Here is a 17755-nt window from a genome sequence, read left to right as displayed (position 1 = left end):
ACTTATCCTAAGAGAGCTAACATCTGAAAACACAGAGTGGGATACACCCCTCCCTGAAAGTAAGTACACAGAATGGAGGAGATGGCAGGACTCGCTACAGGAGCTGAAAGTGTTGGATGTGCCTCGAACTTATGCTTCATTCCCTCTTTCAAAGGCCAAAACAACAGAACTTTGCCTATTTTCAGATGCCTCATGCAAAGCAATTGCCGCAGTCGCTTACTTGAAGGTGACAGATGAAGAAGGTCACATTGAGGTTGGTTTTGTCCTCAGCAAGGCCAAACTTGCACCTTCATCAGAACCAACTATTCCCAGACTAGAACTCTGTGCAGCAGTACTGGCAGTAGAGGTTGCAGAGTTTGTCAAAGAAGAAATAGGGCAGAAGCTGGACAAAGTGACATTCTACACTGATAGCAAAGTTGTCTTAGGATATATCTGCAATGACTCACGAAGGTTCTATGTGTATGTGCACAACAGGGTGCAACGTATAAGACAGTCAACTTGCCCAAGTCAGTGGAGGTATGTTGCCACTGACAACAATCCTGCAGATCATGGGACACGGTCTGTTTCTGCAGGTCAACTGCAAAGTGTCAACCGGCTGTCTGGACCATTGTTTCTCCTGGAGCCTGAAAACTCTCCTCAGTTCGAAGTGATTGATCCAGATTCAGATGTAGAGATCCGTCCAATAGTTACGGCTTGTTCCACCAAAGCCTCAGTAAAGGAGCTTGGCACAAAACGTTTTGAACGGTTCTCATCTTGGAGTTCTCTAACGAAGAGCACAGCTCGTCTCTGTCACATTGCACAAGGTTTCAGCAAACAATCAGACAACCCCAGCTGCAGGGGATGGCATATTTGCCCAACAGGTCCCACTATTGCTGAGATAAAAAAAGCAGAGCATATAATCATTAAAAGTGTCCAGAATGAGGTGTATTCTGAGGAGATTAAATGTATTCGGACAGGGCAGGCTCTTCCTTCAAACAGTCCCCTACAGAAGCTTCATCCAATGATTGATGAGGAAGGGCAGCTACGAGTAGGAGGTCGAATAATCCATTCTAATTTAGGAATATATGAGATCCATCCTTTCCTTATCCCTGGAAATCATCATATTGGTAGGTTGCTCATCAGCCATCATCATGAAAAGGTGAGACATCAAGGGAGGCATTTCACAGAAGGAGCTATCCGTTCAAGTGGTTTATGGATAGTGGGAGCAAAGAAAAACATCAACAGCTTGATCCATAAATGTGTAATCTGCAGGAAGCTACGTGGGAGACTGGAACAACAACAGATGTCGGACTTGCCTGCAGAGCGCCTACAACAAGAACCACCATTCTCTTTCGTGGGGCTGGATGTCTTTGGACCTTGGGAAGAGGCGGCAGTGCCAATAGCAAGAGATGGGCAGTATTGTTCACTTGTATGTCCACAAGAGCTATCCACATCGAGATCATTGAGTCAATGATTGCTTCAAGCATGATAAACGCACTACGTAGATTTTTCTCCATTAAAAGGGCCGTCAAAGCAGTTACGGTCAGATTGTGGCACAAACTTCATTGGTGCATCAAAAGAGTTGTTGCTTCTACCTAGCAGTCCTGGGGAAACCACAATCGAAGACTACCTCCTGACTCAAAAATGCACCTGGGTTTTCAACCCACCACATGCATCCAACATGGGAGGCGCTTGGGAGCGCATGATAGGGGTTGCTAGGCGCATCCTGGATTCAATGCTACTTCAACTAGGGAAGTCCAAGCTCTCTCATGAGGTCTTATGTACATTAATGGCCGAATTAACAGCCATTATCAACTCCAGGCCACTGATACCGGTGTCCTCAGACCCTGAAGCTCCACTGATCTTAACCCCGTCAATGCTTTTAACACAAAAGATTGGCATACCTGCGGTTCCTTCAGGGCAGTTCTCTGAAACTAACTTGTTCAGACATCAGTGGAAGCGAGTTCAAGTCTTGGCAGACATTTTCTGGACGAGATGGCGGAAAGAGTATTTAAGTACACTTCAGACGAGGCAGAAATGGCACTGCAAGAAACCAAATCTAAAAGAAGGGGGCATAGTGATGTTGAAAGACAAGCAGGCACGTTGGAGTGAATGGCCCATGGGACGGATAACAAAGACCCTTACAAGCTCAGACGGAGTAGTAAGGAAAGTGGAAGTAAAAGTGTCTTCTCACCAACCTAAAAAGACATACACAAGGCCTATCTCGGACCTTGTGCTTTTCCTGGCTTCTGGGGAGTAACAGGAAAGAGAAGAGAGGAAGTAGCTAAATGTGGCATCATTAATGACACCAGACGGGGAGGGTCATGGAACACAAATAATAATTTATTAGCAGTTAGAAGGCAGCTTTTATTTTGAAATGTACTTTGAAAGAGATGGCACTTCCTTTGTGGCTATGACCACTTCCTTAAGTTTCAGGAAGTCATTTTACACATGGACACTAATGCAATAAGCATGTAATGGGAGCACTCGCTGCAGAATCGTAATCGATTGTAATGATGTTCGTTTACGCCAATCACTACGGAGAGACCGTACAGCTGTGACCAGTGTGTGGGAAGATGGCGCCTGTGTCGGCTCGCCGCTCCCTCAGCTCTCTGCCTTTAGCTATCCTGTTTTTGTTTTATGTTTGTCAGAATGTCTCTGCTCTGCTCGTCTACGATCGCCAAGCTCTCCTCCACCTCAGACCCTCACTGGAGTTTACAGTCTGGCAACCATAAATCGTCCCCCCCCCCTCTACTGTCGGATATTCCCACCTACCTGCGCCGGTTGCCCTGCATCCTGCCTCGCCGAAAGCGCTTTAGACGACGGGGAAAGCGTGGTGGTGCACTGGTCCGTCAAAAACCATACCTGACGGCTTCTTCTGGGACTTATCCACGTATCAGATGTCATGGCCCTCCCGCTGCACGCCATGTGAGGGATCGATGGATTCGCCCTGTTTTTCCGGAGCTGCGGTCTCTGCTGGGCCCGCTGACAGATCCTCCTGCCCGACTGACTGACGCACTACACCTTCGGCAAGCCCGGAGCGAAAAACTTTGCATGGCTTTGCTAAATGCTAGGTCGATAGCAAACAAAACGTTCCTGCTAAATGACTTCTTCACCTCTCGTGAACTGGATTTTATGTTTCTGAGGGAGACCTGGGTCCACGCTGGCGTACATTCTTCAGCTCCCCCCGTACCACCGGCCATGGTGGGGGCATAGCCTCAGTGTTTAGAGCTAGCCTCCAATGCCGATTGCTTCACCCTGTAACTAGCTATGCTAGCTTTGAGTTGCAGCTTTTTTAACTGAACCCGGCCTCGCCTATACTCCGCCAAATATATATATATCGTCCGCCAAAGTGCAATAAGGATTTCATAAATGACTTTTCTGACTTTCTGTCCGGGATCATGGTGAAATATGATCGTGTTTTGATCTCCGGAGACTTCAATGTCCATGTGTGTTGCGAGTCCAAACCTCTGGTTAGGGACTTTTTAAATCTCCTTGATTATTTTGGTCTCGTTCAGTCCGTGGCTGGCCCAACACACGAAAAAGGACACACTTTAGATTTAGTATTATCATTTGGACTGTCTGTATCTGTGGATGAAATATGTGCAGCAACGCGTATCTCAGACCATTTACCGGTTCTGTTTACAACCTCCATCCCTTCCGCAGGAGTCGAATCACGTGCCCCTGCGCGTCGTCTGCGTTCGATTAACCCCTTGACTGCCTCACAGTTCTCTAATGTTTTTAATGCTTCTCCGATCTGTAAATTAGATGTGAACTGTGCTTTTAATGCTGATGAGCTTATCTCCATGTTTGACTCGACATGCACACTAATACTGGATTCTGTTGCTCCTTTTACGCTTAGACGCACCAAAGTTCTCTCAGAGCCGTGGCTCAATGACTGTACTCGTGCTCTCAGGCGCGCTTGCAGGCGTGCAGAGAGAAAATGGAAAAAGGATAAACTCCATGTCTCCCTAGAAATCCTTCGTGCTTGCCTTTCTGACTACCAGACGGCAGTCAAAGCAGCCAAAACAGAGCACATTTCTCTGTTAATCTCCAAAAACAGCCATAAACCTCAGGTTCTTTTTAATGTCCTCAACTCTATCATTAATCCCTGTGATGTTTCTTCTATTGTGCCATCGACTACTCTCTGTGATAAGTTTCTTACATGTTTTATTGAAAAAGTATCTGCTCTTAGGCTAGCCCACACTAGTGCTTCCCCAGATCCTGCTCCTTTTCTGTGCCCTGCTGTCCTGGACCACTTTGAGCCTGTATCCCTCTCTTCTCTCTCGGATGTAGTCAAGCACCTGCGGCCGACAAACTGCACCTCAGACAGCATTCCCTCTCGCCTTCTCAGAGATGTTTTAGAATCAGTTGGAGCAAGTATTTTATTACTTATAAACACCTCTCTTAGCTCAGGATGTGTCCCAGCTGCCTTCAAACATGCCGTGGTTAAGCCACTACTTAAAAAGAAAAATCTCGACCCCTCCATTCTCGCAAATGTTAGGCCCATCTCCCAGCTACCTTTTTTATCTAAAGCCCTGGAGCGAGTAGTCTACGCCCAGCTGCAGTCTTTCTTAACCACGCATGGAATCCATGAAAAGTTTCAGTCTGGCTTCAAACCCATGCACAGCACTGAATCTGTGAGGATTTGCAGTTCTCCCTCCTTCTTCTCCCCTTTGTTTTGTGTTTGTTTTTGTCTGTCTGTCTTCCTGGCTGGGCGTGGCTGACCCACTTCTGTTTCCCGCCAACTCACCTCCTCAGCTGTTGCTCATCATCCGGATTACAACTACTCACCTTCACCTGCATATATACCCAGTTCCTCCCACCAGTATTCACCAGTTCGTCGTTTCACCACGCTGGTAATACGACTTGGTATATTCGCTATAGCTAAACTATACTCTCTGTGTTCCTGTTATCCTTACCTTGTGCTCTCTCTGTCCAGTATCCGTCTGCCTACTCCTCTGCCTGCCACGTCCAGCCACCAACCCCTCGTCTGTGTTCCTCCATGCTTCCACGCACACCAGCTCAAGCCTGTCAACTCTCGCCAGCTCTGGATCCCCGGCTCTCCTCGCCAGTGTTCCCCCCGTGCTTCCACGCACACCAGCTCCAACCGGTAAACTCTCGCCAGCTCAGAATCCTCGGCTCACCTCGCCAGCGTACCTCCGTGCATCTCCGCTGGTGATAAACCCTGGCCCAGGATTAAGTGGACATCTAATCCCTCTTTTTGTCTCTTGAAGGGTTTTTTGGTTAATAAACCTTTTTTACCTCATAAACTCTGTCTCCTCTTCCTGGTGTTCAGCATTGTGAGTTCAATCCTGTAAGCACGTGGAGAGCGTAACAGAAACAGCCCTTTTAAGAGTTTTTAATGATCTGCTCCTAGCCGCCGACTCAGGTAGCCCAGTTGTCCTGGTGCTGTTAGACCTGACAGCTGCCTTTGACACTGTGGACCATAGCATCCTGTTGTCACGGCTTGAACAGTCCGCAGGCATCACAGGCTCTGCACTTGCATGGTTCAGGTCCTACCTGACAGACCGTAGCTTCTCAGTACAGCTAGGTGCCTTCTCCTCTGCCAAAGCCCCTCTTACCTGTGGGGTTCCCCAAGGCTCTATTCTGGGCCCCATCCTCTTTTTACTGTACATATTGCCCCTAGGGTCAATTCTCACAAAACACAATATTCCCTTCCACTGCTACGCCGACGATGTACAGATCTATCTGCCTCTCAAAGCAAATGTCAAACACTCTCTACAGCAGTTGATGGACTGCTTAGCAGAGATAAAATCCTGGCTGAGCAAAAACGTTCTCAACCTCAACGAGAGCAAGACTGAGGTCATCTTTTTTGGACCCCAACCTCCAGCCTCTCCGGTTGATATTCTGGGCTCTCTCAATAAAAACATCCTCCCCTCTGTCATGAACCTTGGAGTGACCTTCACTAGCGCTTTTAAATTCGACAAGCAGGTCAGCACCGTAGTCAAATCCTGCTTTTTTTAAATAAGACTATTGGCCAAAACCAAGTTGTATTTATCTTTTAAAGACTTAATAACCCTTTCTAAGTCTTTGTAACCTCGAGACTGGATTGCTGCAACGCTCTGTATGTGGGTATGGACCAGGCCTCTATTAAACGCCTGCAGCTAGTCCAAAACGCAGCTGCACGTTTGCTGACTGGCCACAAAAAGCATGACCACATCACCCCAATTCTGGCCTCCAATTCGGTTCCGAATTGATTTTAAAATCCTTTTATTTGTTTTAAAGCCCTAAATGGGCTGGCTCCGGCCTATATAGCTGAACTCCTCCAGCGCTACACCCCAGCCAGAGCTTTAAGGTCTGCTGACCAGCTACTGCTGGTAGTGCCCAAGACCAGGCTTAAAACCTGAGGGCACCGAGCCTTCGCAGCAGCTGGCCCTAGGCTCTGGAACACTCTGCCCCTCCATGTGAGGTCGGCCCAGACCCTAGGGGTTTTTAAATCTACTCTTAAGACACACTTCTTCTCCCTGGCCTTCTAGTCAGAGCGGAGCATGACTCCTGACTTTTCCCTGTGTTTTTTATATCTGTTGTAATTTATTGTCTTTTATTGTGATTGTAGTAATGTGTTTTTATTACATGTACAGCACTTTGGCTCGACCAAAAATCGCTTTTAAATGTGCTTTATAAATAAAACTTGATTTGATTTGATTTGATTTAGAATCCCCATCCATCCTTCGTTCTAAGCCCTAAACGTGGCATTATCAGTAAGTCAAGTTACTAATTATTATCTTAGCTACAAGTGTTTGATATTATTTGTCATAATATAATTTTGTAGTAAGGATAATTATTATTTTTGTAAGAACTTGTTGCTGTGTTATAGTGTGTTACGTAATGCTGTGTAATTTTGCATTGCATATTTACCTGCAATAACCTGCTCTTGTAAAAAGTACATTTATTCTGTAAATGTTAAAGGTCCCATGTCATGCTTTTCCGGTTATTACCCATCCCCTTGTGTGTTATGAAGGTTTTTATGCATGTAAACGGTCTGCAGAGTCAAAAACCCTCAAAGTACACCCTGTAGGGAGTAAAACTCTAACACAGAAAATACCTCCCCAAAACGCCTCGATTTCTCATTTTCCATTGTTTACTTCCTGGGTACTCTGACGTGGGGATACCCAGAGGCCACACCCTCTGCCAGCCTTTCACGAAACAAAGCTTCCCAAAACCTTTCAGGATTCATGCCGGATATGTACAGCGTAGGGCACTGAAGAACGATGCTGTTCCTACTTTGTTTGGACCAGCGGGAGATTCGGGTACACAACCTGTAAGTATTCATTGTTGTTTGTGTATTTATGATGTTTAAAACAAACAAGGTATCTACCACGGTCAGTGTATGTTGTGGTCATTGGATTTTCTTTTCACAAATGGAAATTCAAAAACAAAAAACGACTGGATATTTGATTTTCGTTTTCAAATTGAAAAACCAAAATTGAAATACAAGGCGTTTTTCTTTAACATGGTCAAAAAGGGATTTACTAAACTTAAAAAAACGGGATGATTTACATTTTCTACTTCTCAAAACAAAAAATAAAATCACTAGAAAACAGAAACAAAAAAAACCCCCGTTTTTTCATATTCTGCCACCGGAAGTTGTCTTTCAAAATAAGAGCGCAGATGAGGACGGTCAATCCGTGTATCTACGGTCCATTTGTTTTCACAACGAAAACAGCCAAGACACATATTGAGCCCAGAAAATGAATGTTATTAAGGGCTGTAAATATAATAGGCCTATGTTTAAAATGGACAACATTGTTAGGAGATTTCAACTATACAGCGATTCTGCACTGCGGTCAGCTCAGCCGTCTCTCGAGTTTGTTATAATTTCTTCTGCCATTAGTTCTTCGTGAGATCGATCCTGTTGGACTCAGTAGGTTAGTAGTGAAACTACTCCCACAAGTACTATGAAGTACTTACTGTGTACTTTTTGAGTACTCCTCTGTCAATGTCCCCTCCTGAGAACAAGAATGCATCTTTCTCTGCTATTTTGAATCAGCGTTAAAACACCTTTCTTCATGAGACTGATATTGTTGGACAGAGTATTTTAAGAGGATATGGTAGACATGATATCAGCAATACTTCCAGTCAGTAGTCCGGTAGCAGCATTTTTACCCCTTGGAAAGTCTTGCCCGTTATTTAAATTGACTTTGATTGAAGTTAATAACAATATTGATATTATATAGATATATAGATATATAGATATATAGATATATAGATATAGCATATTTGATGCAGTCTTTCTGAACACTTTTAAAATAAAATACTGCAAATGAAGAATATTTGTAATGTTCTGCACAGATAGTGCCTTAACTTGAATTTGAAAACACGTGGCAGCTTTATTAATACAGCAGATGAAAAGATTTGTGGAAGGATACATTCTTCATGGGCTTCAATGGCTCTCTAGATAAAGGGCGTTTTATGGTTGCTTGTATTATCCTCAGATAGGGGTTTGTTTAAATAACTAGTGACATTTTAATAAATATTGCAAAAAAGGGCTCAAAAAAAGGCATATATCCTGGCCGGCTTAGCCAGTGTGTATTTTTTCAAGCACCACAAGATTCATAGTTTATAAAGTACAATTCTGGGCCATTGATTGTGTCATTTCTCCAAACTCATACAGTAAAAATGGCTGTTTTTGAAGCCTTAAAATGGTGCAGGAAAAGGACTTTACATTGTATTATACTTAAAGACAGGACTATTCAGTTAAGAGAAGAGAAAAAATGAAAGAAAACTGTTATAATGGGTGATGTAACATTAATGACTGACATAATATGAGGTCCTTGGCACTCAGACTCTAGAGGGATCCTTTTGTGATCATGGGGCATCACCCTTACAGCATCAGGACAATATCATATGGAGTCAGACACTGGAAGTGTGCTGGAGGCGTTGACTGGGACTGATGGAAGGATGAGGCTGATGAGACTGAAGAATCTGCGAGGAACGAATTAGCGGCTGAGAAATAGTTATATATTAAAAGACAGCAGCATCATAAGAGGGCAACCAGAGTGACAGAGTGTGTTACTTTGCTGAAGGATATTACTACTAACAATACATTGAAGTAATTTTACTGTGTACTTTTTGAGAAATCCTCTGTCAATGTCCCCTCCCGAGTACAAGAATGCATGTTTTTCTTTTAATAAGCGTTAAAAAACATTTCTTCCTGAGACTGATATTGTTGGACAGAGTATTTTAAGAGGATGGTATGATATCAGCAATACTTCCAGTCAGTACTCCGGCAGCAGCATTTTTACACCTTGGAAAGTCTTTAGAGACTGGCCTGGATAGCTGGTCACAAATATCCTTCAGCAAAGTAACACACTCTGTCACTCTGGTTGGCCTCTTAATGATGCTGCTGTCTTTTAATATATAACTATTTCTCAGCCGCTAATTCGTTCCTCGCAGATTCTTCAGTCTCATCAGCCTCATCCTTCCATCAGTCCCAGTCAACGCCTCCAGCACACTTCCAGTGTCTGACTCCATATGATATTGTCCTGATGCTGTAAGGGTAATGCCCCATGATCACAAAATGTGTGCCAAGGACCTCATATTATGTCAGTCATTAATGTTACATCACCCATTATAACAGTTTTCTTTCCTTTTTTCTCTTCACTTAACTGAATAGTCCTGTCTTTAAGTATAATACAATGTAAAGTCCTTTTCCTGCACCATTTTAAGGCTTCAAAAACAGCCATTTTTACTGTATGAGTTTGGAGAAATGACACAATCAATGGCCCAGAATTGTACTTTATTATTTACATTACAAATATTCTTCATTTGCAGTATTTTATTTTAAAAGTGTTCAGAAAGACTGCATAAAATATGCTATATCTATATATCTATATTATATCAATATTGTTATTAACTTCAATCAAAGTCAATTTAAATAGCGGGCAAGACTTTCCAAGGGGTAAAAATGCTGCTGCCGGACTACTGACTGGAAGTATTGCTGATATCATGTCTACCATATCCTCTTAAAATACTCTGTCCAACAATATCAGTCTCATGAAGAAAGGTGTTTTAACGCTGATTCAAAATAGCAGAGAAAGATGCATTCTTGTTCTCAGGAGGGGACATTGACAGAGGGTTACTCAAAAAGTACACAGTAAGTACTTCATAGTACTTGTGGGAGTAGTTTCACTACTAGCCTACTGAGTCCAACAGGATCGATCTCACGAAGAACTAATGGCAGAAAAAATGATAACAAACTGGAGAGACGGCTGAGCTGACCGCAGTGCAGAATCGCTGTATAGGTTAAATCTCCTAACAATGTTGTCCATTTTAGACATAGGCCTATTATATTTACAGCCCTTAATAACATTCATTTTCTGGGCTCAATATGTGTCTTGGCTGTTTTCGTTGTGAAAACAAATGGACCGTAGATACACGGATTGACCGTCCTCATCTGCGCTCTTATTTTGAAAGACAACTTCCGGTGGCAGAATATGAAAAAACGGGGGGTTTTTTTGTTTCCGTTTTCTAGTGATTTTATTTTTTGTTTTGAGAAGTAGAAAATGAAAATCATCCCGTTTTTTAAGTTTAGTAAATCCCTTTTTGACCGTGATAAAGAAAAACGCCTTGTATTTCAATTTTGGTTTTTCAATTTGAAAACGAAAATCAAATATCCAGTCGTTTTTTGTTTTTGAATTTCCATTTGTGAAAAGAAAATCCAATGACTAAAACATACACTGACCTACCACGACTGTTTAAATGGGTAAACGTTTTTCGGGCTACTACGTTGGGATCGTGGAGAAATGCTCTCCGCAGACCCATTCTCACAGCGTTATAAACCTTTTTCTTACTCAATATCAAGCCACACTTATTGTTTTTACTTCGGCTGTGAGTGTTTGTGTGTGCTCAGGATGAGTTTAGCTTGTTCTCGCTGTATCGCCGACACGGAAGCCTGTCTGCTCCTCGCAGCAGCTCGCAGCAGCAGCTCGCAGCAGCTCGCAGCAGCTCGCAGCAGCTGCGAGCAGCAACGAGCCTCTCAACGTCGCGACCAATCAGAGCACACTGGGTTCACAGGGAGGGGGGGGGCAGGAGCTCCAACAAGCCGTTTAGGACAGAGAGTGAATACCGGTGAATACACATACTTTACAGAGATGCTGTATGAGAAACCAATGTGAGTTTGGAAAATTGCACAGCATAAATAAGGATAGTTGCCTCTTAACATTTGTAACCAAAACAACTGTTGTTGGTTTTCCAGGTCAGCAGTTAAACAGGAAGTCAGTTACCTAGCAGACTGATGCCGTGGAGCTCCTGGACCAGCTGCGCCCGGACGTCCACTCTCAGGGCCGTCAGCAGGAAGGTGAGGCGCAGGTCAAAGAAACGCACCTGGACACAGAGCAGGGACACTCATTCACTATTTATCTTTTCCTGTTCAGAGTATGGCTGGCTCAGTGCTCATTTGATACAAATATGTTGCATTAAAAATTCTAACGTACCAAAACAAGAACCGAATGTCCTTCAACAGTTAGGTATCACAACATAGGACTGACTTGAAGCAAGAGTCGGCACGTGTTGGCTTAATCAATATGTGCATTAACTACAACCTTACTCTAAACTTTGTCAAGTTAACTCTCAGAGTAATCATTTCCCCCCCCACATTATAACACATGTCTAACTGACATCCATACCTCATGGTTCCAGATGGGATCATGACACTGCTTCAGCCTCTCTGCCACGCCCTTTATCAGCTGGAGATCTGCTGCGACCACCTGCCATCCATCATCAATACAAAGACATATTTGATAAATGATCACCAACCAAAACACTTGTTATTCTCTGACAAATGTATATAAATGTAGGTTTGAGGAGACAACGGCAGACTGACCTGTCCTGTTTGGTTGTGCAGCAGCAGGTTACAGATGGACTTCAGAGCCTCAGTAATCACTTCCTGGTCAGCGTTTTCTGAAGGGGGGGAGGCTTCCTTCCCCTCTTCATTGCATTCCTCTGCTGCCTCTCCCCTCTCTCCTTCCTCACCCTCAGCTAGGAATAGGAAGAAGGCAATTAACAGAGTAAATCTTTATTTATTAAAAGGTTGGGGCAAATGATAAACCGAGTAGCTTCTATATCTCGAGATTTATTTTAGTAATTGTAGAACAAATTTGTGCTGTGCCTTCATGACACCTTGAATCTTGTCTCCTGTCTCACCTTCTACAAAAACCCACAGAAATTATGAGCAACACACAGCATATATCAATATAATAAGGGGGATATGGGGAAACTTTATCCAAGTGTACAATTAATCAGCATAAGTGTCAGCATTTGTCAAATCTGGAGGTTTGTTTCCAACCTGTTTCCAGATCTTCACTATTACTGCTGTGAGTATAACACTTTTAATGATGGCCAAAACTACAAAAATAAGACTGAAAATGTATTTTTATCCTTTAATGCCACCAAATCTATTTTTGTGTTTGGACAATCAAAAAACACAGGAGCACCAGGATGAAGGCCTTCCAGTCTGAAACCTGGGACAGCTGTCTGGAATCACCTTGGCCCTCCTCCCCCTGGTTGTGGGCCCCCCCAGGACTGGACACGGCGATGCCGGCGAAGCGGGCCAGAGTGGACATGGCAGAGCGGCTGGTGAAGGGGTCCAGGCAGAGAGGGTCCCTGGACAGGATCCGGACTGTTTCCAGACAGGCCAGGTGACAGGAGGGCTGCAGGTCCCGGTTCAGGAACCCCAGCACCAACTCCCCCAGGACCTGCATCACACAACAGATACATCAGGTCAGATTCAGTGTTATGAGAAATGATACACTAAGTGACCTCATTAGATAGTGACTGCACCAGACTTTCTATATTGAAATATACTTTAAAATATGTTACCTTGCAAACCATATTTCTGAATTGATCTCATCTTTATTCCCATTATAAATGTCAGTTTTAAGTTTTGACATTTCTATATATAAAGATTTTGCATTTTGAATGCAGCAGAAAGTGGAAGTTTTGACTTTACTTGGATTTTCAGTTCTGAATTGAGCTCATTGAATTCAATCAATTTGAATTATGGTTTTGAATACTGAGTGCTTACATTTGATTAATTTGTTATTTAATTTAATTTAAATGTCCAAATATGAAACTTTCTCCACATTTTAAATAGGGGCATTCAGACCACGTACATTTTTTCTTAATTTAGTTTTGAAGCAAATATATTTCAGTGTTATTTCAAATCCATATTTATCTCACTTTGGTTCATTTAAGAAAATATATGTTAATTATGTATTCAGCTACAATTTAATGAATGACTAAATTAACCAGGCAATAGCTTGCTTAAAATACTTTAAGCTAATAGTAAATATCACAACTACACAAGAACTAGACAATAGTGCTACTTTTCATTTGGATCACCAACCAGTATGAGGAAAATATCCTTCAACAGAAAAATGCCTTGACTAAACTTCAAAGGTAAAAGATCAGGAATCAAAGTTTGGAAGCTAAGGAATACCTTTCTGTCCTGCTCGTCTTCCTTGTTGAATGTGAAGCAGTGGTTCATCTGAAGAAGGAAAAGCAGAAGGCACAAATAAAGGTGTGAGATAAAGAGAAAGAGCCAAAACAGAAAAGGGGAAAGAGCAGTAAGGTCTGGGAAGAGAGGGAAAGCAGTCGCTGTAGCCAAGACACATCCGACCTGAGCCTTTGTTACCGCTAGTTTTGATGTTGTGGTTTTTCTGGTACATTAATAGTGTTAGGGTTGAGGTAGCCTACACAAAATGCAGACGGGCTGGCTGTGAGGCTCTGCAGTCTACATGTTAAAGAGTCTTTTGGGCAAGATACTGAACCCAAACTTACTATCATTATGGTGTGTGTTGTTTATCACTCCTGGGGAGCAGGTGGCTCCTTGTATGGTGACCTTCAGCAGTGTATAGATGTGTGTGTGAATAAGTAAATGATGTTTGTGTTGTGAAGTGTTTTGAGCAGTCGCTAAGACTAGAAACCTTTATTTTAAACATAGAACTTATCTTACTTTTCTTTTTTAAACATCATAACATAGGTTCCTTAGGCTTTGTCATTTAGGCAACATCTGAAAACCAAAGTGGTTCACAAAGCTGAGCCAGCAGTTCTCAAAGTCAACATTTTGAAAGTGTAAAAAAAGCTAATGTAGCCGACGGACTGCTGCCAAGCTGCATTCTGGAACACAAAACCTTTCAAACGGTTGTTCCAGCACATGTAACGTTATGTAGCGCTTTTTGATTCACTTATGTATTTTACGTGTGCCTTCTGATGTCAGGACTGTCATAGACAACATGGTGAATGGACCAGAGCAGGCTAACAGCAGAGGAAAAGTGAGCATAGCTAGATATAACACAGCCTATTCCACAGAGCCTGTAGCTCTAAGCTGCTCAGTGTTAAAGGGTTTAGTAGGGCAGGATTTGACCGGGCCGTAGGAGACTGTATTTGTGTATCAGAGAATCTAATCCAATTGCCTCTAAGATCAACGCCCACACAGCTGACCGGGCGGAGAGAAGCATGATGCAGAGCTCAGCTGGTTAGCAGACAGCCTGAAGCTCAGCTGGTGCTTAGTCAGATGAAGATTGAGGCCTCTATATTGGAAAACCTAGCGTAGCAGATTACACTGAAGTGCATGCTGCCCAAATACATTTTGGTAATTATACGGCCTGCTGCCCGATGCACCTGGGGCTCACTTAGTCACATGATGGGATCAGAAAAAAAATCATAAACATACATTATATACAGGCGTGTGAGACACATTCACACTGCGTCCCCTCGTAGCACAGAGCTCTCCCTGTCATGACCCAGGGTTCTTTATGGGAGTTAAAGATCTGATGGTCATCAGTGGGTTTAATGCACACTTTCAATAATCATTCCCATAAAATGTAGATCTAAAATGTGGTCTTGATTGTTTATTTTTTATTTTTCTTGCTTTAATTCTTTATTTGTAGAGTTTATTTTAATTTTACATGCGAAAAATTACTACTGACAAACTGAGCCAAGTTCTTGCCTCTTTGGTTTTTAAACTGTGACAAAAAACTATGAATTATCTAACAAGAAATAAGTATTTCAGAAATAACACAAGTCAGAATAATCTCTGTCACATTTGTATTCATATGACACTGGAGGCGGAGAAGACACGTCCCCCTCACAGTTAAAATCAGTTTTTTATTTTTTGTTTTGTATTCCTTAGTGTTGCCTTAGGCTACATAGTTTTCCAAACTTTTGACACACATTGACACCTGAGAGAGGTTGTGGGCTAAAAAAAAGTACTGTCACCTTCTCTGCATGTCTCTTGGTTTATTTACAGTTGATACTCTCCTAAAAAAGACTGTTGTGAAAGCTAGGACAGAAAACTCAAAACTAATGGTGCAAATAAAACATAATCCATGTGTTAGGTCATTATTCAGGTTAACATTTATGTATATGTTTTTCTACAGTATATAATATCCTATGCCCTTGCTAGTTCAGGCATGAATGGATGCATGATTGTTACGAATCTTTTTCTTCATGTGTCTCGGATAAGTTTTGTCTTCTTTAAAATAAAAACATTGCAAACCAATAACTATATAGAGTAGTGCAGTGATGACGTTTTTTGTAGGCTGACCTGGATGTTAGCATCGAAAGAGCTAACTCAACAAAAAGCAATGGGATTTTCTCATTGTACGTTGGAATATTGCAGAAAATAAGCTCTGTGGCTAACAAATGTTTATTACATGTTATGTTAGGCAGGATAATCTCCACATAGTAACACCACTTGATGATTTTTGAAGCTTAAATCGAATGCTTATTTCAAGGATCTAGCCAAAAACCGTTGATTTTGAGATAAGGTAATCGCAAATTGTAAAATGCTGACTTATTTCCGGGTTTTAGGGCTTAATTATGCACATAGGAGCCTTATGGAGATAGGTTTTTTATGTTTGTATTTAAATTATAAAGCTGCAATTATCATGTGAATTGTATTATGAACAATGGATTACAGTATTTTTGAGCTACAGCGGCCCCTTTACATGGCTTTTGTTTTCCAACTGATGAATGTATAATGTTTGGTCCCAGTGCTCTCATTAGCTTTGTTTCCATTAGCATCACTAGCAGCTGACTGTAAAAGCTCTGCTGAGCAGCAGGCAGACACAATCAGAGACTCTCTGGGGAGCATTTCTCAGCTGAAGAGACAGATATTTATCTCAGGATGGAAGATAAACGCAGGGACAGATGCCTCCAAAAGATTTCTGATGCTGCTCTGAGTGCTGGAGGTGTAACTGTTCTGCTTCCCACAAGTGGTCAAATATGTGATACAGCTTTAAAACTGGCATCCAGGATAGGAAATGAAATACTTTACTTCAACATTTAAGTTTCAGTTTGAAATTCTTGAGTCTGGTGGAAACCAGTGTTAGGCTAAAAAAAGGATTTTAATATCACCTGTAGTGAAAAAAAATACCTGCTTTTTTTTCTTTTTTCGTTATGCCAGTTTTCCATCTCCTCTAATGTGTTCTATAGGTTTTAGTGCATGTCTGCAAAGGCCACAATCCCTGTGTTCCCTGCAGAGGGAGTTTATCTCCCACACACAACATTAAAGCATGTGAATGACATGTTTACATGCTTTAATGTTCAAACAGCTCTTTATTTTTCTAGAGGAACAAAATACTAATATGAACCTGAAAATGTGCATAATAGGGCCCCTTTAAGGTTGGAGAGGTGAAAATAATATGCACGAGTCAAACAATTGTTTATTTTCCATAGATATATCGCAATAATAACGTTGTTTTGATTCTTTAGGCCACCATAATTGTGTGGTTAAAATATGAAATTATGACAGCTCTACGGTTTCACCTGTCAAATTAGGGAAAACACATGTTGTGAACAATGTCTTGTTTCTATTTATTTCATTTAAGTACTGTCAGTCCTGCACAACCCTGCAAATATTTTTGCACGTTTGTAGACAAAGCTTTTAATATCTGGACAGCTCTCCACTTTTCGTAACAATACTGTGCATAGTTAATTTTATTCAGTTTTTTTTTTCATATTATACTATATTTTTGGTTGTTTTTCTTACAATGTATCTTCTTTAACTGTGTTTATGTATCCACCATATACAATAAACCTGTTTCTGATTCTGATGCTTCTCTCTGATTCTGATTTGACTAACAATATAGAAACAGAAACAGTGTGCCCATAAGCCCTGGTCTCCCCTGAAGGCAGCACCATCCTCTGACCTGAAAGGTGTTGTATCTGACATAAAGCTAAGCTAGCCAGGCAGCATTAGCAGAACATATGTGTGTATGATAAACGTCATGCATGTATGCAGGGCGCACGTCGCGTGATTACCTCCTGGTTGTAGCTCTGCAGAGCCGTCAGAGCTGAGTCCTGCTCTCCGGTCTCCATTTGCTCTATGATGCTATTTAAATCCATCTTCATCTGACGCTAGCAGCAGCCTCCTCCTGGTCTCAGAGCAGTGTGTGTGTCTCACAGAGTGTTCAGGACCAGCTGACTGCAGGAGGATGGATCCCGGGAACCGGACAGAAACGATTAACGGACAGGCTTAGTGTAAACCGAGCGCTGCGTTCAGGTGTGTCAGGGAAACACGGAAGAATCTCATAAACGGATTGGCATATTGGTTGGAAATGTAGTTGATTTTAGCTTCAGAGGGCATCTCCAATGTATTCATTTTACATTTAAATAATAATGTAAAGAAGTTGTTTACTACATTATTTAAAGGACCCATGTCATGGCCATTTCCACTGATCATAATTCCATTGTTGAGGTATTCTAAAATACATTTATACTGTGCAATTTTCCAAACTCACATTGGTTT

General features: G+C 42.1%; 1 protein-coding gene across 1 annotated transcript in view; it reads right to left on the bottom strand.

Moving 5' to 3' along the window:
- Window positions 1–17427, bottom strand: part of ric8a (RIC8 guanine nucleotide exchange factor A) — a 35152-nt gene extending 17725 nt beyond the window's left edge. The window contains exons 1-6 of the mRNA XM_034141199.1: window positions 17269–17427; window positions 13442–13489; window positions 12488–12698; window positions 11828–11982; window positions 11631–11711; window positions 11229–11328 (exon numbers count right to left, since the gene is read on the bottom strand). Of these exons, the coding sequence (XP_033997090.1) occupies window positions 11229–11328; window positions 11631–11711; window positions 11828–11982; window positions 12488–12698; window positions 13442–13489; window positions 17269–17358 (685 nt within the window). The 5' untranslated portion in view covers window positions 17359–17427. The remainder of the gene's footprint in view (window positions 1–11228; window positions 11329–11630; window positions 11712–11827; window positions 11983–12487; window positions 12699–13441; window positions 13490–17268) is intronic.
- Window positions 17428–17755: the final 328 nt, after the last annotated feature.

Source organism: Trematomus bernacchii, unplaced genomic scaffold, assembly GCF_902827165.1.
Source record: "Trematomus bernacchii unplaced genomic scaffold, fTreBer1.1, whole genome shotgun sequence".
In the NCBI taxonomy this organism is placed as follows: Eukaryota; Metazoa; Chordata; class Actinopteri; order Perciformes; family Nototheniidae; genus Trematomus; species Trematomus bernacchii.
Note: the sequence above shows the minus strand (reverse complement) of the source record. Positions and strands in the feature narration are given on the sequence as shown.